Genomic DNA, 25,899 nt, shown 5'->3' with positions numbered 1-25,899 from the left:
CTGCAAGCACTTGTGGACAGAATGATACTCTTTGCTTCTTGACATAACCTGGTGAGGGGAGTGGTCTTGAGTAAGTGCTTGACAGGGGTCTGGGCTGGGTTATAAAATGGTGCCTCTGGGTTGTTTGCTGTTCTTTGCGGCCCCACGAAGATTCAGCAGATTTTCTGTCATCACTTTAAGTCATAATATGTAAGGTTTAGATGTCTATTTTATGAAAATATAAATAATTTTTGCCTTGTTTGGAGCTATGGAGGTAGGACAATCATGATTTTTTTGTGAACTTAAGGTTTTTGTTCTAACTCAGCTGCACATTCACATTGGACAACAAACTGTTTTTGTTACAGGTGGGTATGAAAAGGTATTTGCAAGAAATCTGTGTCCTTCTGCATTTAACAGGTGGGTTTCATATCAGGGAATTCTTGAGTCGTTTTCTTTTCCTCACTTGTCCTGGCTATTAATATGTAAATATCCCACATAATATCTCTCTAATCTTACCCTTATGTACCTATTGGTTAATTCCCTGTTTACTCAGCTTGCGTAGCAGGCATGACAGGCAGATGCAGTCTATTTGGACGCCATTATGTTCATACATTTGATGGAGTTTTATACGAGTTTCCTGGAGACTGCAGCTATCTTTTGGCTGGGGACTGCAACCATCGCTCCTTCACACTGCTGGGTGAGTCATGTGCAGGATATTCAATGCAGAACCAGAGTTGGATAAAGTGTGATGTTTATTCTGTATGTCGCTGTGGAGAAGTGCTAAATCAAAGCAGAATACCAGACAAGAGACAGTTGGGTAATATAGATTGCACTACATATGTATATAATGTATGTTCAAAATCCAGTTTAATTTGTTTCAGGTCCAGTTGGATGTTAAAGTATCAGTGTTTAAAATCATGCTTTACAGGCGACTTTCACAATGGCAAAAGAGTTGGAGTCACATTATTTCTGGGGGACGCCTTTGAACTGCACCTATCTGTGGATGGGCAGCTCTCACAAGGAGAAACAAGGTAAACTAATACTTGATTACATGTTCAAACTTATTGTTGTATGTGTTTGGTTATGAAAAAGCTTGATGCTTGTCTTCTTTTTCTTGCAGGCTGACTCTGCCCTATGCATCACATGCTGTGTTTGTGGGCTCAGAGCTTGGCTTTTATAAGCTGTGGAGTGAAGAGTTTGGCTTCACTGTTACCATTGATAGTGCAGCGAACATTGCCTTGATGCTGACCAAACACCATGCCAACCGTACCTGCGGCCTTTGTGGCAACTTCAACACTGTTTCAACTGATGAATATACAGCTCAGGAGGGTACGTGCATCAATAGGCTATGTTTAAGTTAAGAGGCTGCAACTGTGTGGATCCATGTGGGGAAATGTGAAAGTTACTAAGAGGGTTTAATTTTACTGGAATCAAGGAAACGTTTGACTCACATGCACTCAGCAACAGGAAGAGTAGCAGCTCAGTACAGGAAAAGATAAGGTAAATGAAAGGAAAAAATGTTGTGGTAGGATGAGATTAAGGGGAAATCTGTCAACTTGTTTGTCTGTGTGTGTGTGCTTTCAGGGTTCCTGACAGAGGACAGTTATGATTTTGCAAATTCATGGGCAGTGAAGGGAGCTGATCAGGCCTGTCAACGTGTCTCAAATCCATCTCAGTCTTGTAACAGCACCAAAGGGACTGCAGAAGTGAGAGAACAACTAACACACACGCGCACACACACCCACCCACACACACACACACACAGGTTTGAACATGTATAAGCATGACACTATTCCATATGTATAATACTTTCTTTACTTGTATTGCAGAAGCTTTTGTTCAAAGAGGAAACAAGAACAGTGTAGAACAGAATTGGACCACCCATGTTAAAAGGCTATTTTACTATAAAAAATTAAAAAAAAAAATTAAAAAAAAACTTCAACTGTGCTTACTCACCAGCACTTCTAACACTTTCATGGAGTTTTTCTATATCTCTAAAGTTTAGCATAACTAGATGTAATTTGTCTTTTAATTTAGCTGACAATGCATTTTAAACTAAGTCAAAAGCTGGCAATAAGAATAAGGTGGACCTATATGTAAAAAAAAAAGAAAAACAAACCCTGGTACTACAACAGGATTATAATGGAGACTGTATCTTTATTTTTACTCAGATTTTACCTTGAGAATCTTCTTGCAGTTTTGCTTTGTGTCTAAGGATTTTTTGTGTGCGCTAAAACCTCAGTTTCCAGTAATGACTCATACAGTTAATGTCATTTAATCAATACAAAACTACTTTGTGAACTTAGAATCCAAAAACTTTGGCCCCATACATTTACAGATGATGTGAATACATTAGTTTTAATTTACGTTGTCAATTTTAAACTAGAAATTATGAATGCAGAATTTAAAGATGATTTCAAGATATGTGAAATCAGTAAAATAAAAAAGATTTTAAAAAAAACAAAACAAAAAAAAAAAAAAAACAGCCCAGCCAGTAAGCAGACAGATTTCAGAGCTGTGAGTGCAGATCTGTAACAGAAGTCTTTGTGTTGGAAAAAAAAGTCAGTCAGTTTAGTGAAAACCTTTTGTAAAGCAGAAAGACATTTGCTTGAGCTAAATCATGTTTGCATGAAATAATTAGATTACTTCCACATTTTCCTTTATTACATTTCCTGGGTTCTTGGCAGTGTCAGTGACTGTGAAGAAAGAAACGTTGCTTTGGCAGTGTGCTAAAGGGCATTACACATAAAATACCCCAATGACTACATTAAAAAAAATATATATATTATTACATATTTCTGAGTATATTTAATTGATGTATCATGGTCATAATTATTATTTCTAAGCATTACATGTTATGATATTCAGCTAATCCGAATAGTCTTTCCATATTGATGATACTTTAACTCAACATGTCTCTTTATTCATTTACTTTAACTTCAGCTGAAAAAATAAGAAAATATATATTTCAGCAAAAGTGTCATTCACTGGACAGTTTTTATTGATTAGTTACCAAATAAAAATGATCTTAACAGGTTAAGAGCTGATTATGCAGCTGCATATGTTTATTTAAAAATCCTAATTAATTTTTTTTCACCTTTTACACAACACAGTAAGGAAATACTGGGTGTTGTAAGGTAAAGAGAGGTGCAGGAGATCACTCCTGCCAACAACCCATTGTTCTGCAGAATAAGAACTAAAATGTATTTCCTGACAATCAATGATTGGTAATAATGATTTAAAAAACATACCAGTACAATTTTCCTTCAGGGATTCATAGAATATTTTCATATGATATTATTTTAAATTTTCAACTCCAACAACTTGATCTTGTATTCATATGTGTACAGATTCTGTCCAGCTGCAGTGTATTGCAGACCTCTGGCGTGTTTCTACACTGTGCCCACCTGGTTTCTCCCGATGCGTTCCTGGCACTTTGTCAGGGAGAGGTCTGCCACTGTGACCAGAAGAATGCAGAAGACTGTTACTGTCCAATGCTGTTGGAGTACGCCCGCACATGCCACGCTCACGGAATACTCCTGCATGGTTGGCTGGAGGAGAGCCAGTGTTGTGAGTTTTTTAGACCCTAAAAGGTAGTAAAAGGTCAGGAAGTAAGTAAATGTTTTTGAATGTTTTTTTTTTAATGTGCAGTCCCCAAGTGTCCAATTGGGATGCAGTACAGTGAATGCACCAAGTCCTGTTCTACAACCTGCCATAGCCTCAACATACAGGAGGTCTGCAAAGAGGAGTGTATAGATGGATGTACATGCCCTGGTAAGTGCTCACCAAATATATCTCTTCCTTCAGTCATAATGCTGACGGGAGTAACACAGCATGTGTATGTGTTTCAGTTGGGAAGGTTTTAGATGGTAATCGCTGTGTGGAGGTTTCTCAATGCTCCTGCACACATATGGGACGACATTTCCCTCCAGGATCTACAATCTCTCAGGATTGCAACACTTGGTATGAGGGGGAAATGCACAGAAATATGCATGACCATGTACACAGTCATGTACACACTCATATACACAACAATATCTTCTGCAATAAATTACTTCTTGTCTGCAGTGTGTGCCGCCATGGATCTTGGGAATGTACCAACGAAGGTTGCCCAGGTGAGATAGCGCTTCAGCTGTCCAGTAGTAAATAACCCATTCTACTTGGTATAAATATCTTGGGCCACTAATTATTTGCATCCTTGCTGTCTGTATGTAGGAGAGTGCTTGGTTGTTGGACAGTCTCATTTCAAGAGCTTTGACAACAAATTTTTCACCTTCACTGGCCACTGTCAGTATCTGCTGGCAAAGGACTGCACACACAATGACTTTTCTGTCATAATTGAGAATGTACAGGTAATGGATGCTTGTAGTTTTTTTGCTAATTATATTTGAAATCTGCTCATCTTTTACACATATTGCATGATAAATAACCCGGACTTTATTTCTTTCATTCCACTTACCTTATTCAAGTTCAAGCACTTTGGGTGTTCCTCTGTTTCAGTGCGCAGATGATCAAGATGCAGTGTGCACACGCTCAGTGACACTCAGTCTGCCCTCACTGGAGAACATGACAGTGAAGCTTAAGCATGGAGGAGTTGTTTCAGTCAACAGCATGGACATCCAAACCCCAATGCATCATGGTGAGTTGTTTTGATTTGTGGAAGAGGGATATATTTCACATTGATGACTTTTACACTGTATGGGGGGACTATACCTAAAAAACCCTATATGTTTTCATAGAACACACTAGAATGGTAATATTTCAACCCATGGTATACTGTAATGTTGCATAGAAGTAAATCTAGTTTGCAATAAATGAAAATATATCAGATTTGATGGATTATTCATCAACTATGATTTGTCTCAGCAGGTATTTTTAGTTTCAGCTGTTAATCAATATTAATGTCTAAAAGTCAATTCGCGTGTTTACAATTCAACAGGCCATCTGCATATCCAGAGATCTGTTCAGTCTTCCGTTCGTGTAAAATTTGGTGACAGCCTTCGTCTGGACTGGGATGGACGAGGCCGTGTGCTTCTAAAGGTTCAATGAAATTTTGTCCGTTGAAGATGTTTTTGGTACTCATGGGAAAATATTGTGAAGTAACTGGAATGTATTCTTTGAACCTCCAGCTGGGACCACGTTGGGCGGGACAGACCTGTGGTCTTTGTGGGAATTACAACGGTAACCAAGGTGATGATTTCTTATCTGGCTCTGGATTGGTTGAAGCGAGTCCTCAGGCATTTGGCCAAGCCTGGAGGATCAATGGAGATTGCGAATCCATTCACATACATGAGAGTGATCCATGTGCCCTTAACCCTAAAAGAGGTATCTATACCTATCGATATCTATATTTATACACACACCAAAATGTTTCATCTTGTAACCCCCAGAACGCAACAAAAACCAACCATTTATCCCCTTGTCTTTTTCAGTGCGTTTTGCAGAAGAAGCATGTGCTGTGATATTGTCCGATGTGTTCAGCCCATGTCACTTTCTGGTGAACCCGGGTCCGTTCCAACGTTTCTGTCGTTATGATGTGTGTGCATGTGGGGACGGTGAGGAGTGTCTCTGCTCTGCTCTGGCTGCTTATGCAGCTGCTTGTTCTGCAAGAGGAGTGCTGCTAACCTGGAGGTCTCCCTCACTGTGTGGTAATTCTCACACTCTAAACACATTTAAAGCTGATCATTCAATCACACACACAAACCAGTAAAACTAACACTTTAAACCGTTTCTTAAGCATGTTAAACAATTTTGAGATCGAATGGACCATCTATACAGGAGTGCCCAAAGTCAGTCCTCAAGGGCCACTGTCCTGCAGGTTTTCGATGTATCCCTGTTCCAAAAACCTGGCTTCCATTATTTCTATAGCCATTGGACAGACGCTTTTATTCAAAGCGACTTACATGATAAGTTATTAATTAACCTTAGCAATTAACCTAACAAGCATGTCGTGTGGGTGGGAGGAAGCTAGAGCATCTGGACAGAACCCATGTATACACGGGGAGAACATGCAAAATCCCCAGAAAGGCCACTGTTCAAACCTCCACCAGCCGAGGCTCAAACTGGATTAGCCTTCTTGCTGTGAGGCCACAGTGCTGCCACTATGCCATTGTTCTGCCCACAGAAATGGCCCAATGAATGTCCAATAAAGTTATGGACAATGAGAGATTAGTTTGAGTCAGGTGTGTTGGAATAGTGTGTATGGAAAACCTGCAGGATTGTGGTCTTCGAGGACCAGAGCTGGGCACCCCTGATCTACACCCTGACTTTTTTTTGAGATTTTATAAATTTTCTCCTTTAAAAAAGATTATTTTTCAGATTGGTTGGTCATCGTTACATTCTTGGCATAATATTTTCACCCACCCTTACAGATTCCTTAATGATGTGGGGTAATTTTAGGCTGTCTTGCAAACTTTAAAAAATGCTCAGGTCAGAGGGGAAGGTTAGGACCACTAGGTTTATATTTTTTTGGCTGTTTGAAATATTCACGTTAGGAAGCAAGACCCTTTCTGTAGATTAGTTCCTTGACTGCATGATATTTTAATCCAGAATTTGATTATTTCACAGGAATCTATATTCCCAGCATCAAATAACTGTTTTCTGTGCTGCTGTCAAACTACCCCAAAACAAATCTTTTTATTCGATGGTTCTTTTTTTTTTTTTTACTATTAATACACCCTCAGTGATCTAGTATCTCAATTTTAAGTTTTCTTTGTCCTTCCAGAAATTCACACTTTACTGCCATTACTTAATGCCATTTTGAAGACTGAAAATTGCAAGCTAGAAGTGCTTTGACGTCTCTTCATAGCCTCTACCTCCCTTGAAGGCACCAATTACCATCAGATTTAGATCTTCAGTCGGTTGTTCAAAGGAGTCTATAGTTGTTGGGTGTTTCCTCATGATTAAAGAGTAAGATGATTTACAAGCTGACAAACTCCTACTGCATTAATTAGGGCCTCAATAACTTAGTGAATTTCTTGGCCAACGGAGCTTGCAAGTGGAAAATATAAACAAATTTCAAATTAAAAAAATAACATTAACATTTGAAGAAAGCTTTAAAAACCACCATGGTCATCTATACCTACTGTAAGTTGGAGTGCACTGCAAAAACTCAGGCTTAAAAAACAGGGAAAAAAATACAAAAATTAGGTAAATGTTGCTTAAAATAAGATAAATTATCTGCCAACAGAACAAGAAAATTTAGCTTCTCAAAACTTCCCAAAACAAGTAAAAATACTCATAAAACAAGAGCAATTCTCTGGCATAAAAACTAAGAATTATCTTACCTTTAAAAAATTAAGCATATGTGTACTAAGTTAAGATTTTTAATCTTACTTAGATTTAAGTTTTTGCAGTGTAAGTACAAACTATGGCACTGTTTCACATAACAATTTATCTTTGTACTCAATAAAGATTACGAGAATAGTATTTTTTTTAGGTAACCAAAAAGAATAACAGTACAAGACCCTGTTTGCAAATCTGTCATGAAAAGAGTTCTTTTTGTGAATATGTAAGAAATATAGCTTTGTTATAAATGCATGACTAATCTTCCCCTGATTTGATGATATCAGACCTTAAGTGCACCGGAGACCAGGTCTACGAGGCCTGTGGGAGTGCTTGTGATCGGACGTGCCGGGCTTTATCTGGAGCTGAGGCTGGCTGTGATGGTGAGAGGATATGTGAGGAAGGCTGTTTCTGTCCTGCTGGGAAATACCTGAGCGTCTCTGGAGAATGTGTGACAGCTGACCTGTGTTCCTGCCTGCATGACGGCCAGCTCTACCAGCCTAATGATGTCTATGCAGATCATAACACTATTTGGTGTGTGACTATGCACATACTTTATATGAATTAAATATATCCTCAAAGCAGGATTTCTTCACGATTCATTGCTTTTTTTCCCCCTTTGTGTTTGCATTAATAGCTACTGTGAGAATGGCTCAATGCGTTGTAGCTCCTCAGAAATGACTTCATATCTGTCTGATCTCTTCTATGATGATGACTTTGCACCATCCAGAGGTAATTATGAAGTTTGTAAATGTGCTTAACTTTGATATTATCAATGAAATTATTTCTCCATGCAGTATTTCTGAGTCAGCATGTTGCTGGGCTTGTTGATAAAGATTAATTTAAGTAAATCTGGCTGGTTAACTCTCATGTTTCCAAAAATTTGTGTTTTTAAGAAAGGATTAAAACCAATTGTTTTTATGTATGCAGAGCGCCGGGCAGCTCAGTGCCCTCCTCCACTCATTCGTGCAGAATGTGAAACAGGTGAAAAAGGCCTGGAGTGTGCCCGAACCTGCCAAAACCTGGATCTGCCTTGTGTCAGTCTTGCCTGCATCCCTGGTTGTCTCTGTCCACCAGGCACAGTAGGTTGTGTGTTATGTTGTGTGTGTGTGTGTGTGTGTGTGTGTGTGTGTGTGTGTGTGTGTGTGTGTGTGTGTGTGTGTGTGTGTTAAACAGCAAACATTTGAGACAGAATGATCTCATTGATTACTGTATTGATTTTAGGTACGTCACCGCAGAGACTGCATTAAACCAGAGCAGTGTCCCTGTTACCATAACAACAGGCCATATGCAACAGGACAGACCATCAACGTTGACTGCAACACTTGGTGAAAAGATATTTTGCTGTATGAATTCTGAAGGGAAATACTTAAAAATGTCTTTGTTAGACATGTTTTCTATTTTGCAGTGTGTGTGAGAACAGAAAGTGGCGCTGCACAGAAAAAGTCTGCAATGGTGTGTGCCGCACTGTGGGGGAGGGGCATTACATCACTTTTGATGGTCTCAAGTACTCATTCCCTGGCCTCTGTCAGTACGTCCTTGTTCAGGTATAAGATCCAGAAAGCACAGTTGTGTTGGTTGCAGATGACACTGTTTATTCACTCATCCATAATCTGGTGTGATTTTCTACTTTGTCTTTGAAAGGATATGTGTCATGGAGAAGAGGGTACTTTCCGAGTGTTGGTGGAGAATGAGGCCTGTGGAATTGTGGGACATCGCTGCGCAAAATCTGTCACGATCTTCTACCAGGGCGGGATGATTTTAATGCAGCATGGAGAGGTGCGGCACATATTTCCATATGTAGACTGTTATGTTATACACAAATTCATTTCCAAAATGGCCTCCTCACAAGAACTTAAAACTTTACAAATATGATTACAAAGGTAAGACACTTTTCTTTTTATTTTTTTGCTGCTGTTATTTCACTTTTACAATTTTGACTATTTTTGTAGAGTCTTTCATATTTAAAAACCCTATATCTTTATAACTACCTCTTTTAAGCTACATATACAAATACCTGAGTGTCTCTGTTTCATGCTATGTCAATTGTTGATTTAAATTGAGGGGGTGGAACTGAATTAAATTAAAGGAGAAATGACAAGAAAGATTTGTAGTTTTGCAAAGCACCATAAATAAGTCTTCTTATGCATACATAAGAAGACAAGGCAAGCAAAGACCTTTCTTTGAGCTATTCAAAGGACGTCATTAGAGTATTAGGTTAAAATTTATCTATAAAGCCTTTTTCAAGTATAAGTGAAATCAAAGGAGCATTTTAAATCAAAGAACAGACATAAAAACATAAGCTGATAGATTTTTTTTTTTTTTTAAATGAAAGATTTACAGAAGAAATACACAAAAGCAGTACAACATCCACATAAATGACAGTGTGGTCAAAAGATTTTACATGGACAAAAAAAGGGAAGTACACATGAAATAAATTGCCATGAGAAAGCTCAATGAGTAAAATTCTTTCAATAAAAGTTGAGTTTTAAGCTTTGTCCTATAGGCAAATTATTTCTGCATCCTGTACCGAAACTACTAAATGATTTAAGGTGCTTGAAAATTAAAGCGTCAGCCTCCTGTTATATGCTTAGAAGCTCTAGGAACTACAAACAGGCGAGTACTTTGAGAGTACAGATCTGTTGTGGCATAATATGGAACTATAAAATCTGTCTGTGATAAATCAAGACAAACATGATCTCTTTAGGCGATACCAGTCAGTATTCTGACCACAGAATTTTATATCAAGTGAAATCATTTTATTACCGGTAATTAAAGTAACAGAAAATAGCATGTTCTTTCTAAAACATTATATCTTATCAACAAGATTATCAAATCAACTTGTTTTTATTGATAAAAGCTATTTCCCTTTTTTTTTTTTTTTGCGACCTTGGAGTGAAATATTTAAAGCTGAATTTCTGCTCACATCACTCCTCAAGATTTTCTTTAAACATATTTTGTCATTTGTAGAAAAGAGTGGTCTACAATCCACACAGTGTCTTTGATATAATTTGTAAATGCCTCAGATTTGTCTTGTCCATACATTGCTTTAGGTGAAGATGAAGAGGCCAGTGCCACAGAGCTCACAAGTGGAGATTGTCAGATCTGGTCAGTTTTACAGCCTTCTGCTTGGAAAGCACATCTCTCTGAGCTGGGACAGAGGAACTCGCCTCCTGGTTCACATCTCTGCTGAGTACAGGGTATGTTTTAAGACACTGCTTTTGGCTGATAGATCTGCATTACTTTGTATATAATTACTTTGCAGTAAATATGTAAACTTGTGTCACCTTTATTTTATCATGTGAAGGGGAAGGTATGTGGCCTGTGCGGCAACTTTGATGGGAATGTCAACAATGACTTGATGAGCAGCAACAACCAGCTGGAAGTGGATGCCTCGCACTTTGGGAATTCTTGGAAGGTCATCCCCAGCTGTGCTGATGTAACACAGGTAATGTCAAGCATTAGATTAAACCTGTTCTCCAGACAATATGATCACAAACTGGAGTGGCAGGGACCACAGACCGGCTATGACATTTTTTTAGACCCAAAAAACTCACTTTAGTGAAATGACTGATCAAGAATAACTGCACATGTACAGTACCAGTCAAAGGTTTGGACACATATTTCCATTAAATCCAATGACAACGTGTGTCCAAACTTTTGACTGGTAGTGTAAGTGTATATAAATGCATGATTACCAGGATGCCCCATCTTTATATACTTTTAACTTTGCCTAATGTGATGAGATCATGAATGCTATAACTTTGAGATGCTGTTGAAGGCCTTTGTAGCAGCGTTTTACATGTAACCTGACTGAAGTTTATAGTTTACATGTTGTGTCTGTATTATTTTGTGCCTGTATTGGGCCTGTTGTGACTGGATCCTGTGGCTCAGACTACATCTAAGGACTTCATAACTGAGAATCTTTTAGATGTAACAGTTTTTCCTTAATGCAGATAAAGCTTTGCTTGTCTTTACTAGTTTAAAAGTGCTAACTTAGTTGTTCTTGAAGCATTTTAGCTTGATTTTACATTTTATACATGGCACAACTGCACTAGTAACAGACAAGGTATTTTACAGTACCTTAACAAACTATAAAAAATTCCAAATTAATGTGTTTTGCGTATATAGATACCTGCTCCTTGCAATGACAACATTGTGAAGTTGGTGACAGTCGAGCAGTCATGTCGTGTGATCACGGGTCCACTATTCAGAGAATGCAACAGCCAGGTAAGTGAAAGTATGCCCACATTGGAAGTAAGATAATACTCTAAAACTTATCTTTATCTCTAGGTGGACGCAGATCCTTATGTAGAGATGTGTGTGGAGGCAGCGTGTTCATGCCCATCTGTGGGTGACTGTGCATGTTTCTGTGACGTTATCGCAGCCTATGCACAGGCTTGCTCAGAAAGGGGTGTATCTGTCAGCTGGAGGTCCAATGATCTTTGTCGTGAGTATGAATAATTACTTCAGATTTGTTATGAAAGGCCACCTTGCTGAACAAACAATTGTTTGTACTGTTGTACCAACAGTCAAGACCAGGAACTGTAAAAAAGCTGTGATTAAAAGTGTAAAGATTTAAAGACACTACAGCACCAGGAACACTAAAGCCAGAGTATCTCTGCTGCTATTCCACTCTTCAGATCTGTCAGTTTTTGTGTAATGAACTAGTTTGTAGTTGCTTTAAATTTTCAGTGTGTCATGTTTTATCTGTTGTTGTTTCTTATCAAAACTACTGGGTTTTATGTACAATATATGGCCTGATATCAGAAATAAGAATGCCATATATACTAACAAATCTGCACGCCTATAGTCGAACTATATATTAACTTTATTATTCGATTTAGAATCACATTTAGTCCATGAACTAATTTTTTTTAATTTCCACTGAATCATTTGTTCCCTTAGCCATGAGCTGTGAGGAGCTGAATCCTAAGATCCCTGGTGTAGGGGAGGAGATATGCCAGTGGAGATATAACACATGTGGCCCTGCTTGTCCAGTCACCTGTCAGCACCCAGATCCCCTCCACTGTTCATTAACATGTGTGGAGGGCTGTCATGCCTACTGCCCCCCAGGTGATAAGACTAGATATTCAAATGCAAATTGTGTGTGTGTGCATGTGCAAGTTACCAAACTGGAAACATTTTTGTAGGGAACTTTAATTTTTGCCCTGATTTTCTTAGGCCAACTTTTGGATGAGGTGGCCATGCGATGTGTCGATCCCTCTCAGTGCCAGGTGTGTATCCATGAGGGCCAAAGAATCGCCCATGGCAACAAGGTCATCCTAAACCACAATGACCCCACCCACTGCAAGATATGGTAATTTGTTAACATTCAGGTTATTTAGACAATAAATTTAATTTTGGTGGTTGAGTTTTAAGCTACTTTCTTTTTTCTAACCACAGTCACTGCGACAACAATTCTCTGAGCTGTGAAGATTGTTCCTCCCTCAACCTGTTCACGACTCCAACACCAACACCTGCTTATGAGACCTTCACAACTCTGCCCTTCACTACCTTGATGCCTGAGGGCACATGCGACCGTGCCATGGATCTGGCTTTCTTACTAGATGGTTCAGAAGCCCTCACTGAAGATGAATTTCAGGCAGCCAAAGAGTTCATACTCGGAGTGGTTGAACGATTCCGCATGGGTTCAGCTCACACTCGAGCTACAGTTCTTCTTTATCACTCTGGAGTTAAGACATACGATCTGCAGGTACTTTAACATATAATGAACGTCTGAATAAATAAATTTGATGTTGTTGGCCAAATATTCAGTGCTAACCACTGTGTAAATTCTATTAAGAGCTGAAAGGCACATTAAAGGTTCTGTGCTTAGTTGCTTGATTTTATTCTTGGTCATCCATACTTGCAGGTTCAGAAGTGGCTCTTTAAGAAGATGGTGCGTGAGCTTCATTACACAGGAGGAGATGCAGCTTTCTTGGATGAGGCAGTCAAGTATCTAGCCATCAACATATATGACAAGAACAAACGTGAGCACGCCGGACGGATTGCAATCATTTTGAGTGCCAGTGCCAACCCTCGGTCCATCCGTTCCATCGTGAAGATGCTCCGCAAAAAGGACATCACTACCCTGACGGTGGCACTAGGTCCGGAAGTGGACATGGGGCAGATAAATGATATCACAAAGGCCAACCCAGATAACAGAGCGTATGTGCTGAGCAGCACAGATGAGCTGCCTGATAACCTCTTGGAGCTAACAGATTACCTTTGCACCTTGGGGATGGAACCTGAGGGTGCGAAACCCCCAACACCGAAACCCACACCAAAAGCTCATCAGACCACAACCAGCACTTCCCCTGCTCCTCATCTGCAAACAAACCCCACTCAGCAACTCCCCAACACCCCTGCAGCCACAGCACACACCAGTTTTTCTCCCATCACCACACCGCCGTCTTCCCGCCCTCCAGCTGCAGACGTGACTTTCATCCTGGAAGGTTCTGATTCTGTCGGTGAGGTTAACTTTAACAAGTCACTCATCTTCCTCGAGGAAGTTATCTCCCAGCTGACAGAGGAGGAGTTCATTCGCATCACTGTGATCCAGTATTCAGTAACTGTCACTGTGGAGATCAGTCGGTGGGAGCTGAGGCAGCAGAGAAGCCAACTACTGCAACGACTGCGGGAGATTCGTTGGAGAGGGGGGAGTAAGACAAACACTGGAACAGCTGTCAGAACAACTCTTCAAGAAATGGCTACAATCCAACCTCCACATGGTCCCACCCCACCTCAGCTGGTCTTCCTTGTGACAGAAAATCCTCCTACTGACACAGTGACACGCCCACCATCTACAAGCACCCAAACACATGTGTACCCCATTGGTGTTGGATCAAAGGTACAGGAAATAGACTTGCTACCATTCAGCTCCCCGCAGCGTCCACTAATGGTGGAGGACTACAGCCGTCTCAAGACCCTTGTCCACCGAGTAGTCAATATCACTCACACCACAGTTCGGCCCCGCTCACCTACGCTGCCACCGCTGGTCCTCCCAACACACTCCACCCTGCCACCAACAGGTACAGCAAGAATCCACCTTATTTTTTTTATCAATCAGTCCACAAGGATGCACTGACTTGTTAACGTATCGTTGCACAGTCCCATGTAAGAAGCCTGTAGACGTGATGTTCCTGGTGAAGTCCGGAGACCAGTTTGAGGACATGAAGACATTTGTCAAAGCTTTCATCAGGAATTCTGACACAGGTACGTTGAACCAAACACCTGAATGCATTCTTAGTATGACATGCGCTTATTATTGATATGTGAGTTTCATTCTTTTTTTCCCCATTTCCTCCTACTTTCAATGTTACAAATATTTTCAGTGTTTTATATTTTATATAATTATTTTTCTAAGTTAATTTTAATCAGTGACAATCATATCTTTTTGTCTAACATTAGTTGGGGAATTTACTAAAAGTCTTGTTTGTTTAGTTGTTCACTCTGAATTTCAAACGTGATTGATTTTACATCAGTTTTGAATGTGTTGTGTCCACTTTTTATGCAAGACTTTAACAAGTATAAGTGGAAGTTTGATGCCCAGTTTTCCTGCCATTTAGAGTGAAATTAAATGTTTATATTTCAGTCAAAGAAATAATGACAATACAAGATAAGATAAGATAATAATAAAAGATCAAATACATTTGGTAACTACAACTAGGTACAAACATATAAAAGCTGCAGTAAAAGTGGGAACATCACCACTGAAGATGAAAACCATCTAATATAAATTGGTTGAATATTTCAAGAATCTTTTTAAAAGATTTTTTACTAATCTTTGTCACAATAAAGATTTGTCAAAAATAGGATAATAAAGATTTTCAATAAAGATGTATTTTGAACACTGTGTGTCAAAAAACACTATATTTTACATACAATTCTTTCTCTAATTTTATAAATCCAATCTAATTGAAGTGAATACTCATCCCTTATGTAGAGCCCAGTATTTGAATTCAAATTAGGTTCATAATGCTTCAACTCTGAAAAACTGAAGTCACAAATATTCAATTCTGTTTATATACGCAGGGCTGAATGGCACTCAGGTGAGTGTGGTTCAGTACGGAAAGGCCAATACAGCTGAGCTTTTGTGGAAGGATCAACAGAGCAAATCTGACCTACTGAGGATGGTGGAAAGTATTTCAAGCAAGACAGCTGCTCCTTCTACTCTAGGTAGTAAATATATCAGCTAACGCGATACTGCACATCAATGCAGATCCACGCTCACCATTCTCTTTTGCTTCAGGATCTGCACTGCAATTCGCTGTGCAGACATCCATCTCGCCAGTCAGCGGTGGGAGAGTTGGAGTGGCCAAAGCTGTGGTCATGCTGGTGACTGACAAATCAACTGATGATGTCAAAGAGGCAGCCAATGAGGCACTGGCAGCAGGTAATAAAGTTAGCATTAAATGGAATAACGTTTAATAATGCAGTTATCCTTCATCTTTCAGATGTGGATTAGTCTCACTATGGAGTCTCTTCCTACAGGTGTGTCGGTTTTCCCTATAGGGATTGGACAAAGCTATGACACGAATGAGCTTAGCGTCATGGGTCACCATGGCAACCAAGACAATACACTGCACTTGAACAGCATGGATCAGTTATTGATGCTGCTAACTTTGGACAACAGTTACGCAGAGAGAATCTGCAGAGGTGCATGCAGACACAGACATTCATTTTTATCCTTCCTGCATAAAAAACAGTTTGTTTCTTTATTATTTTGATGATTGTAATAATGAATGGCAGGATTGAAAAGGGTATGTTTTTTGTTTTTCAGCTGGTCCACCTGGAGTGTGTGTTGATGATAGTGGAAATGAAAGAAAGGCGAGTGATGTCCACAACCTTTCAAGACATTACGCAATGACTTATAATTAACTGAGTATCTCTCCTTCAATGTATTTCAGCCTGGTGAATCATGGCTGCTGGAGGATGGCTGCCACTCACTCCTCTGCCATCCCAGCGGAGCAGTAACAGTCCAGAATCACAAAGTCAGCTGTGACAAACTGGAGCCACCAGCATGTAGAAACAACATGCCTCCAATCAAAGTCCAGGAGGCCTGTGGCTGCCACTGGGAATGCCCTTGTAAGTACATCAAAAAGAACCAACAGTTTCTGGAGATACACATGACTCTTCTATATAAGTTTATATCACTGCCCACGTATTCTTAACAATGAATACAAGGAGTTATGTTTCCAGTCTATTAATAGAGCACATTTCTGACTCCTCTCTTCCCTCCTGCCTGGTGTGTATCAACAGGCATGTGTATGGGCAGCTCCACCAATCACGTGGTGAGGTTTGACGGCTTAGCTCTCAGGCTGGACGGGGAGGGTTTATGCTCCTACACACTTCTCACTGTCAGCAAAGGCCTTACTGAAGGGTCAGAGGTCAAGCTCCACACTGGACCCTGTCAAGACGCAGCAAATTACAACCAGATCTGCATGAAAGCCATGGAGGTGACCCATGGACCATACAACCTGCTACTGAAAGATGACATGACAGTAAGTTCTTAGTTTGTGAAATTATTCATGCCATGTAAGTGTACAAAGTTTATTTTATTCAATGGAGTGTTTGTGTGTTATTTTTGTGTGTATTTGTCCGAGCAGGCAGTAATTGATCGGGAAGAGCTCGCATTGCCGTGGCGTCACGCTGGCATGGAGGTGGTGCGTTATGGAGGGGTGATGTTGCAGCTGAAGTCAGATCTTGGCTACGTCCTGAGCTTTACTCCACAGAGCAATGAGTTTACCATCACATTACTCAGCTCTGGCACTGGAAGTCACACAAATGGATTATGTGGTAACAGACTCGGTGTCAAAATTTGTTCAAACCTGTTAGGAAAAAAAAACATGTCTGTCTGTCTGTAAGCCTTTCTGTATTTGTCTTTTTCTCCTGAGCTCTGCTTTCTTCACCTTTTCCTCAGGTGGATGTGGGGAGGAGAAGGTTAATATCCTGGCTTTACGTAATGGCAGCTCAACCACCAACCAGCCAGCTTTCATCTCCGACTGGACTGTGGCTGCTGAGGGTGGGGTGTGCCTGCCAAAACAAAAGCCAGTGTGTGTGTCTGGTACGACAATGGGATGTCAGGCCCTCCGCTCTGAGGTGTTTGAGCCATGCCATGCTTACATTCCTGTCCAGGTTTTCCTCACTAAGTGTGAGGAGCAGGCATGTGAGGAGTCAGATGTGTGTGAACTTATCTCTACCTACGCACGCCTCTGTAGACAGAGAGGAGTGTGTGTGAACTGGAGGAGCCCCCATCTCTGTCGTAAGTCACAGTGTAAAACTTTCAAATCAGTGGAGGAATCATAACACCTAACACTAACTAAACTCTGTTTGTGGTGCAGCATTACAGTGTCCAACTTCCATGGAGTATGATGCATGTCGGACAGGATGTGTAGAAGACTGTGGCAGCATACAGGCGTTGCCAGGCGACTGGTCGGTTGCTAAGGGTAATGAATCATCTTGTATGGACACGCCTACTGAAGGCTGTTTCTGTACTGGGGGCACGGTTTTGCATCGTGGACATTGTATTTCACCAGAAACATGCGGACAGTGTGTTGACAATCATGGACACACGTACATGGTGAGTTAAATTTTTTAAAAAAAAGTAAGTTAATATGCAATGGAGTAGATAAAAATCGGATTCAAATTAACTGCGGAAACACACTCACACATACACACACATATTCATATGATATGAATATGAGCATTTTAAATGTTCAGTAACAAAAATGATATTGACTGCCCTCTTGTGTTTAGTTAATATACGTTTAAATTTTGCACTAATAAGGAACATGATTTGCCTCTGTTTGTACAGTACATGCAGAGCTGGGTGCCAGATGACAACCCATGTTTGATTTGCATGTGTTTGGACCAAGAGCGCATCAACTGCACTGCCAGGCCCTGCAATGACATTAAAGGTTACCACCCGTTCTGTTGTTCCTTCTTTTACTTTTTGGATCTGAGTTTATGGTTTTATGAAGCCAGATACATATTGCCAGCTTTGTAATCTTATTGTGTGTCTGTGTTTAGCTCCAGTGTGTGGACCCTGTGAGATCCTCAGAAAGAAGAGGGAATCTAAGTGCTGCCCTGAGTATGAGTGTGGTGGGTAAAAAAATAGTACAGTTATTGTTTGCAAATATAAATACATCTAAAACTGATGAATTACCTAATCAAATCAAATCAAATCAAATTAAACTTTATTTCTATAGCACTTTTCGTGCTTAAAAAAACAATACAAAGTAATAAAACTCTTATTTATTTAATTATAAAGTTGTCTTTAGTACCATTGAACAAAAGTTTTGGGTGTGATCCTGCTGGCTGGATTGGGTTATTTGTGGTGCAGGGAATACACTTCTCTCTGCACCTCCAAAAACATGCATGTTTGGGCTAAACTGGCTTTAAGTATATTAGGGATGCATAGTTATGACTCTGTTTAGAAAGGTGTTAGCTTAAACCCCTCCAAGATAAGGAAAAGTAGCTAAAGGATTGGGTGGATTTTTGACTCTTGAGCATGTCTTTGAATATGTTTGCTATTTAGTTATTCTAAATGTTGGCTGCATCATACAGATAATTGTCTGGGAATAACGGTGATGGTTGATTGCTCTGTAAATAATGAGTTTTTTTTGCCTGTTTGTATCCCACACAACTAGTTGTGACCTAATATGCCATTAATAAAGCAGAATTGAGATAATTTCTTATCATTATCTATTTAATAACCTTCTATTCTGAGTTATTAGGGTAGAACAAATAAAGCATGCATAGATTTTCAGATCATTATGGATTTATTCTGCAATAATTTCTCATTTAAATTGTTGTGTAGTGTTCCTGAACCTGACTAACCTGACTCCATGACCGTTTAGTGTGTGACCTGGTGAGCTGTGACCCGCCTGAAGTGCCCCGCTGTGAGGATGGTCAAACCCTGGTCCTTAAAAACCCTGGGGAGTGTCAGCCTGTTCATGAGTGTGGTAGGGTGTTTGTATATTCTCTCTGATGTTTGAGCTCTGCTTTGCTCTGTCACACATGAGCAGCCATTAAAGGGAGCACATATACGTGTGATCTCTTTGACACAACTCTTTTAATCTTTTTTTTAAATTTTTTTTTATCTCAGTTTGCAAAAAAGAAGATTGTGCTCTTCAAGCTCCCCCTGATTGCCCAGCTCATCGCCAGCTGTCAGTCAAAAAGACAAAGTGCTGTGATGTCTTTGAATGCACATGCAGCTGCCACAACTCCACCCACACTTGCCCCACAGGGTTCATCACATCCACCCTTACTGATGACTGTGGCTGCACAGAAACCAATTGCCTGCCTGACAAGGTGAGTGTTTGGTTTTACGCTTGTGCAGCTGGATTTATACTCGGGGTTATCATTGTATGTCTTCAGGTGTGTGTGGTCGGTGGCATGGTTTACGCAGTGGGAGGCGAGTGGGAGAAAGGGTGTGAAAAATGCATCTGCACCCAGCTACAAGACAAAGAAACATCACTCCACGTTGCGCAGTGTAAACCTCTTGTCTGTGATCAAACCTGCCCTCTGGTGAGACTCATCCAAACGTGCAAATTTACAGGATTCCTTAAAGACAGTTTTTAACAGTGGTTTGATTCACATTTCAGGGGTCAACATACACTCAGACAAAACAGGAGTGCTGTGGGAAGTGCATACCAACCAGCTGTGTGGAGTCAGATGGAGAGATGCGAGGGGACACTCTCATCGGGGGAAAACTTAGACATGTATGTATGGGAAAAGAGCTTAGTTTTTTTTCAATGACAGTACATCGGTACATCCCCCTTCTCACAAGTGATTTTATTCTCTGTCTTTGTATAGGTAGGTGAAGTATGGCAGTCTCCACATGAAAAATGTATCTTATATCAGTGTGTGAAAGTGAAAGATGGCGTGTTCATCTCTACAACAAATGTAAGCTGTCCTGCTATGGACACTCCAATCTGCCCGCTGGGAACTGAGCTCCGTTGCGACACTCAGGACTGCTGCCCCAGCTGCCATTGCGGTAAACAAACACACTTTTAAATGAATAAATAATATAAGCAGGAAACACTAGGTTTTTTACTTTGACTTTCAACGAAATGTGCAACTTGTTAAGCTTTCATCCGTCTGAGTTTCCCTTCATCAAATGACATGCATGTTGGACAGTGGGAGTGTTTGAGTTGTAGTTGCACAGTCTATCCAGCAGATGTCTCTGTCGTGCTGGTGTCAATCTCAGAGCCAGTTATCTTGATCTGACCTTTTAAAAACGGTTTCAACAGACTATTTAATGAATAACACTTATTTATTCTTTCCTTGTACAGTCCCTATGGATGCCTGTGTCGTCAATCACACTGTGATAGGAGTAAGTTATTCTTAAAAGTACCAGATGCTTCAATATCGTGCCAAGATTTATACAGTACTGTCTATGTTGTGTATTGATACATCTGTGTTTGTGCAGGCAGGAGAAAGGGTGATGATGGATGCGTGTACACACTGTGAATGTACAGCAGAAAGTGGTCTATTGGCAAAATACGAACTTTCCTGCAGGCAAACCACTTGTCCTACTTGCCCGAGGGTAATTTCAGTCTCATGATTGTTTTCCACCTTGACCATCACCATTTCCTTTTCTCTTAACTGCCAGTTAATAAAGTTAAACATCCATCATATTCACTGAAGATGTCCTAATTCTCTAACCACATTATATCCCTGTTCACTACTAAAACTGAGCCAACAACATCTTTCCATGAATCACGTTCCTCACAGAGGTAAACAATGAATTATTGATTCATTATTAACTGGTTTGAAAAGGGGTTTTCATGGTATTTTTTTTACATTATTAATGGCAAGGTTTTCCTGATGTCTTCTTCTATGAGCTAATACTCAACTCACCACAATGTGTACAGGGATACACATTGCAAAAGGAGGAAGGCAGCTGCTGTGGTCTCTGTGTTGCTACTACCTGCTTCGTACATAAACCAGATGGAACAGTCTTCAGTGTGCAAGTAAGTGTTCTGCAGAGAAGCTGATGAACTCTGTGATGACATTGAGGATTAGGTTTTATGGGTGTTTGTATTGTAATAATGCACCATACAGTATAATATAACATGAAAAGAGATATATTTGCTCAGGGGTATTGAAAACTAATTCATTTGCCATCATTTATTCAGCTTTAACACATTTTTAATTCTTAGCAATAGCAGTGATGGACAAACTGGTTGTAAACCATGTGCCGAAGTACAACCGTGCAAATGGGGCTTCCATACTGGTCAGTAGTTGGAAGCTGATGATTCACTGTGGTGAAGTCTTCAGGGGGAAAAAGCTTAAAGGGAAATAACAACAACACCTTTAAATTGTCTTATACATGAAATGTGCTATAAGAAATATTAGTTTGCCTACACAAGTCTTCTGCTGGGCCTCTATCATGAGTTATTTGTCACTCCCATTAGGCATGCAAGTAGGCAAGGAAAGAAAAAGCTATAGGCAGGGAGGAGTCAAGGCTAAAGACTGCAGTCAATTAACAAAATCAAATATCAATACTTTTGGCATGTCATTAAAAGTGGCCTGTGGCACAGCTCCGTCTTCTATCTGTTTTCTTGCACTGTTGCATTTTTGGCCATAAGAAGTAGTAAATTCCTGACCACTACTATGTGCATATTAAGGTAGTTTGCAATAAGGCATCATTTATCAAAGAACCTACATATATAGCAGATGCTGCAGAGACAGCGAGGGGTAGACGTGTGCATCCTCACTTACAGATACTCCTTGAAAATGCATTAAATGCATTTCTTTAGACATTTACACATCTTGAACGTAAAATTGATTAGCATGTCAAAAGCAGAAGGGAGGAGACAAGAAGACAAAAAACAAGACAAAGAAGCAGAAAAACAAGACCCATTCATGCATATGTGATTTGTTTTGTTTTGTTTTTTTCTTTAAGGTCAACACAACTAGTGAGGATGGCTGCAACTTGTATACTTGTGGTGTGAACAGTAGAGGAGATCTTGTCCTGGAGATCAGAGTGACCACCTGCCCTCCTTTTAACCGCCAAGCCTGTCTGGATCAAGGGGTACAACTTCCAGCCATTTCACTTTTTATTTCAGCACAAATTTGTGTCACCATTTTCATCCGGCTCTTCTGTTTCTGTACAGGGGAAAGTCAGTCAGATCGGAACAACCTGCTGTGAGACATGTAAGTCTACCTCTTGCGTTATTGTTGCATTACAAAGAAAAAAATGTGATCATCCTGGTTTTAATGCGTATATATGTGAAGGTACGGAACCAGAGTGTCGGAGGACAGTGGGAACGCTTAACTACATCAAAGTGGATGACTGCCAGTCAGAGCAACAGATAGAGCTGCACTATTGTGAAGTATGCTAAAACACAAGACAAGCGCACCAACTTTATGTCTCTTGCCCAGCATGAGTTTAGTGAAATGATTAACACCTTTCCTCACTGACTATCTCTCTGTCTGTCTTTCAGGGCAAATGTCCCAGTAAATCCATTTACTCCCTGCAGAGAGCTGCTGTAGAGCAGGAGTGTGTGTGTTGTGCCGCCGTGGAGACTGAGCCTCTCAGCGTTCCAGTTCTGTGTAACAATGGCACTCGTAGCCACCACACTGTCCTGTCTGTCACTAGGTGCGACTGTCAGTCCAAACACTGCACCTAGACAGAAAGAGATGTCATGGATTGTGATGCTTTTTGTATATTCCAGCTAAATGTATCCATGGAGAAAAAAGAAAGATGAAGAAGAAGAAAAAAAAGCAATGCACATACCAATAAAACAAGCTTGCCAGTTTCTTGCCAGTCCCCCCCCTCCCCCCCTCATTTATTTTATTTTCTATTTTTGGTTTGTAAATTCTAAGAATGTGTAAAGGTTTATGTTCAGTGCTTTGAGGGTCAATAAATTTTAATTATACCTGAAACTATCTATTCTAAAGAAAGTTTAAATAAATAAATAAAAAACATTTTAGTAAGGATACACATTAACGCTCATCACATTTTATATTTTTATTTCAAGTATATCTTTTACAGTTATTTCACAAGACATGAGTTTAGGGTTTTATATGCAGACAATAATGCACTGCAACAAATTAAACTATGCCCAAAAAAGCATACAATAGATCAATAATCACCATGTATTGACAATTTACACCTCAACAATAGCTGAAATTATATCTGCATTAGTTATTTATGTTGGGATGAATAATCTAAAGAATAATCCCCCCTCTCTCTTTTTTTTTTTTTTATAATAACTTCACTGCATGATTTAACTTGTGAATGTGTGTGAATGCTTCCCAGGACTGAAAATGATAGATGCACATGCAACATGTTAACATTAACTGATCTTCAGCCCTTTTATGAAAAGTGTTTGCTACTATTGGATGCTGCTTCAAATGAATTGATAATAATAATGATAATAATAACACGAGTTAATAAAGACAAGCTTGTATTATTTGCTTTCTTGTAATGCTTGATTGATCTATTTGTTCAGTCTGCACGGGGTGCCGGTATAGGATAGAGGAGGTTCCGCTTCAACTCTGATCACCTGTAAGCTGTGTGTTCCCTGCTGGTTTACACGCGCGGCTCACTAATATGCCTCCCACCTTCCCTCCATTCCGTATGGAACACTAAGGGAATTAGCTGTCCTGTTCACGCGCAATAAGCCAGTGGTTCCGGGAACGCGCGCGGATTGTCCACCATCTCAGCCCCTCGGGCGATGCAATGTCTTATCAGTGATCTCCCTAAAGAAGAACTGATCCTCCGCGAACACTGGTAAATTCTTTTTTTTAATTTGTTTATTTATTTGTTGTTTTCTTAACTTTCCTTTGATATTAAACACAATTAAACTTAGACCTTTGCCACTCCTGCCTTCTTATCTGTGCGCTGTTGTCAACCTGAGTGACGTCAGTTTGCACTTTGGCACTCGTCTTTGAAATGCCCGCAGGTGTTCTGTGGCCACAAAGATAAACAAAGCTCGACCTGAACCAGTGTAATTTATATTTGACTTCCCCGGTGGCTGCGGTGGAGTGGAGCGGGGCGGGGGGGCTGCGGACATCTGCCATCCGACCATCAGAGTGCGCACAACTGTTGCGCCAGTAAACATTTCGTTCAACGCATTGGCTACTTGGTGAACAAATAGCTCGGGACAACTGCCCAGTGAACGATTGTCAAAATGGAAATTAATCAGTCGAATATAGTTTGTTAAGCAATGTTTTTGTGTGAGAGCGCCAGTAAAAGCGAACGCAGGTGTCTTGGCAAAGTGAAAGTTTGGTAAAAGTCTGCGATACTAAGATGGTTGTTTTGGCATTGGAAAAGAACAAGAAACAGTCATTATAGATTATGTGCATTCTGCTGTATTTTAGAAGAGCAGTTTTAGAGCACCTGTTCCCATAGTTGTGGTCTGAGGGTGTAGCTGACCCTCCAACTTCGGTCGTTGAGCTGACAGTAAGCTTACAGGCATTATTAAGCTCCGCGCCGAGACGCAAACACAATTTAACTGCGCGCCCTTGACGTTGGCAAGAAAGGGGCCATATAAATATTCTGAAGTCACTTGGACATTTAAATAGTGACATGTTAAATAACCATATTTGACCAAATCTTGGACATATTAGTACAAATATTCGGGATCAAAATAGCTTATCAGGGAAGAGAAAGATAGCTGGTCACAGAGAGAATCTGGACCTTTGAATGATATCCAAAAGAGTTATGAAACAAGATGATTTCTTTCCTGCTAAAGAAGAAAGGAAATTAAAACAGCAACAGCAAGGGAAAAATGTGAGGACAGGAAAAAGCTGAAAGCTTTATTCAAAACATTCATGTGCCTTAACTTAAGTCAGTTAAACCTAATTAATTGGGTGTCTGCATAGTTATTTTCTGACAATCTGGTGGAAAAAGAGCAGTTTCTGCAGATTAGAAAAACAACATTACATCTAAACAACATTATTGCCCCTGTAATATATATAATACAAAACGAAACAAAACTAATAATTGCCTCCTTTACTGAATCTGCTATTTATTTTCAGCCTCATGCTTTCCAACAATTTCACAGTTTCCATTTAGGTTGAACAGGATAATATAATGGGTATCAATCGCAACTTACCGATCATGTTAAAAATGAGGATGGAAAATTTTTAAATAAACTTTACAAAGGGTACTATTTCTAGCCTATGAAGCTGATCTAAAAATATGATAGAATAATTTATTTTGCCCCACAAAATGTTTATTTCATATCTGCTCATTAGAAGTATGACCAAGAAGTAAACTGCCAAAAGTGCACACATTTGCATATTTGCATATATCATATTTACAGCCATACCGTAAAAGTGCTATAGATTTTCTGTACTTTTTATAGCACCAGTACACACTGTAAGTTGTTTAATCCCAGTGAATATACTGGTCCTGTAGCACCACGTTTTCTGTCAGTAGTTCATCCTCTCACTTGTCTAAATAAGCATGAAACACATTTGCATAATGCTCATTTAGTGACTTTGTTGGCAAGCAAAGAACAGTTAGTTGACCAATCAGCTGACTTGTCAGGCAAAGGGGGTTTAAGGCTACAGGAAGAGAAATAGACCATTTCAAACAGAAAGTGACAAAGTGTCCCTCAGAATTGTACAGTGATGGGAATATCATGATAAATATTATTATTATTATTATTA

At 39.9% G+C, this 25,899-nt stretch overlaps 1 protein-coding gene across 1 annotated transcript; it reads left to right on the top strand.

Moving 5' to 3' along the window:
- Positions 1-357: 357 nt before the first annotated feature.
- vwf (von Willebrand factor) lies at positions 358-22,907 on the top strand (the record flags this gene model as incomplete). Its single annotated transcript, XM_079255278.1, has 52 exons — positions 358-396; positions 545-676; positions 908-1,010; positions 1,100-1,308; positions 1,564-1,685; positions 3,330-3,549; positions 3,631-3,753; positions 3,831-3,942; positions 4,048-4,094; positions 4,195-4,331; positions 4,480-4,618; positions 4,919-5,019; positions 5,109-5,304; positions 5,412-5,627; positions 7,551-7,797; positions 7,901-7,995; positions 8,194-8,345; positions 8,488-8,591; positions 8,672-8,810; positions 8,908-9,042; positions 10,317-10,463; positions 10,571-10,711; positions 11,395-11,493; positions 11,557-11,713; positions 12,172-12,339; positions 12,448-12,583; positions 12,670-12,979; positions 13,139-14,297; positions 14,377-14,481; positions 15,301-15,444; positions 15,518-15,661; positions 15,760-15,924; positions 16,049-16,095; positions 16,176-16,353; positions 16,528-16,769; positions 16,875-17,064; positions 17,189-17,530; positions 17,610-17,848; positions 18,083-18,185; positions 18,298-18,369; positions 19,128-19,232; positions 19,376-19,581; positions 19,648-19,797; positions 19,875-19,991; positions 20,086-20,266; positions 20,565-20,605; positions 20,702-20,818; positions 21,147-21,245; positions 22,181-22,309; positions 22,392-22,431; positions 22,513-22,610; positions 22,722-22,907. Exons 2-52 carry the CDS (start codon positions 547-549, stop codon positions 22,905-22,907), a joined length of 8,484 nt encoding a protein of 2,827 aa, XP_079111404.1. The 5' UTR covers positions 358-396; positions 545-546.
- Between the last annotated feature and the right edge of the window lie 2,992 nt (positions 22,908-25,899).

This window comes from Telmatherina bonti (assembly GCF_933228915.1).
Source record: "Telmatherina bonti genome assembly, chromosome: 2".
Taxonomy (NCBI): Eukaryota; Metazoa; Chordata; class Actinopteri; order Atheriniformes; family Telmatherinidae; genus Telmatherina; species Telmatherina bonti.
This window is presented reverse-complemented; position numbering and strand designations above follow the sequence as displayed.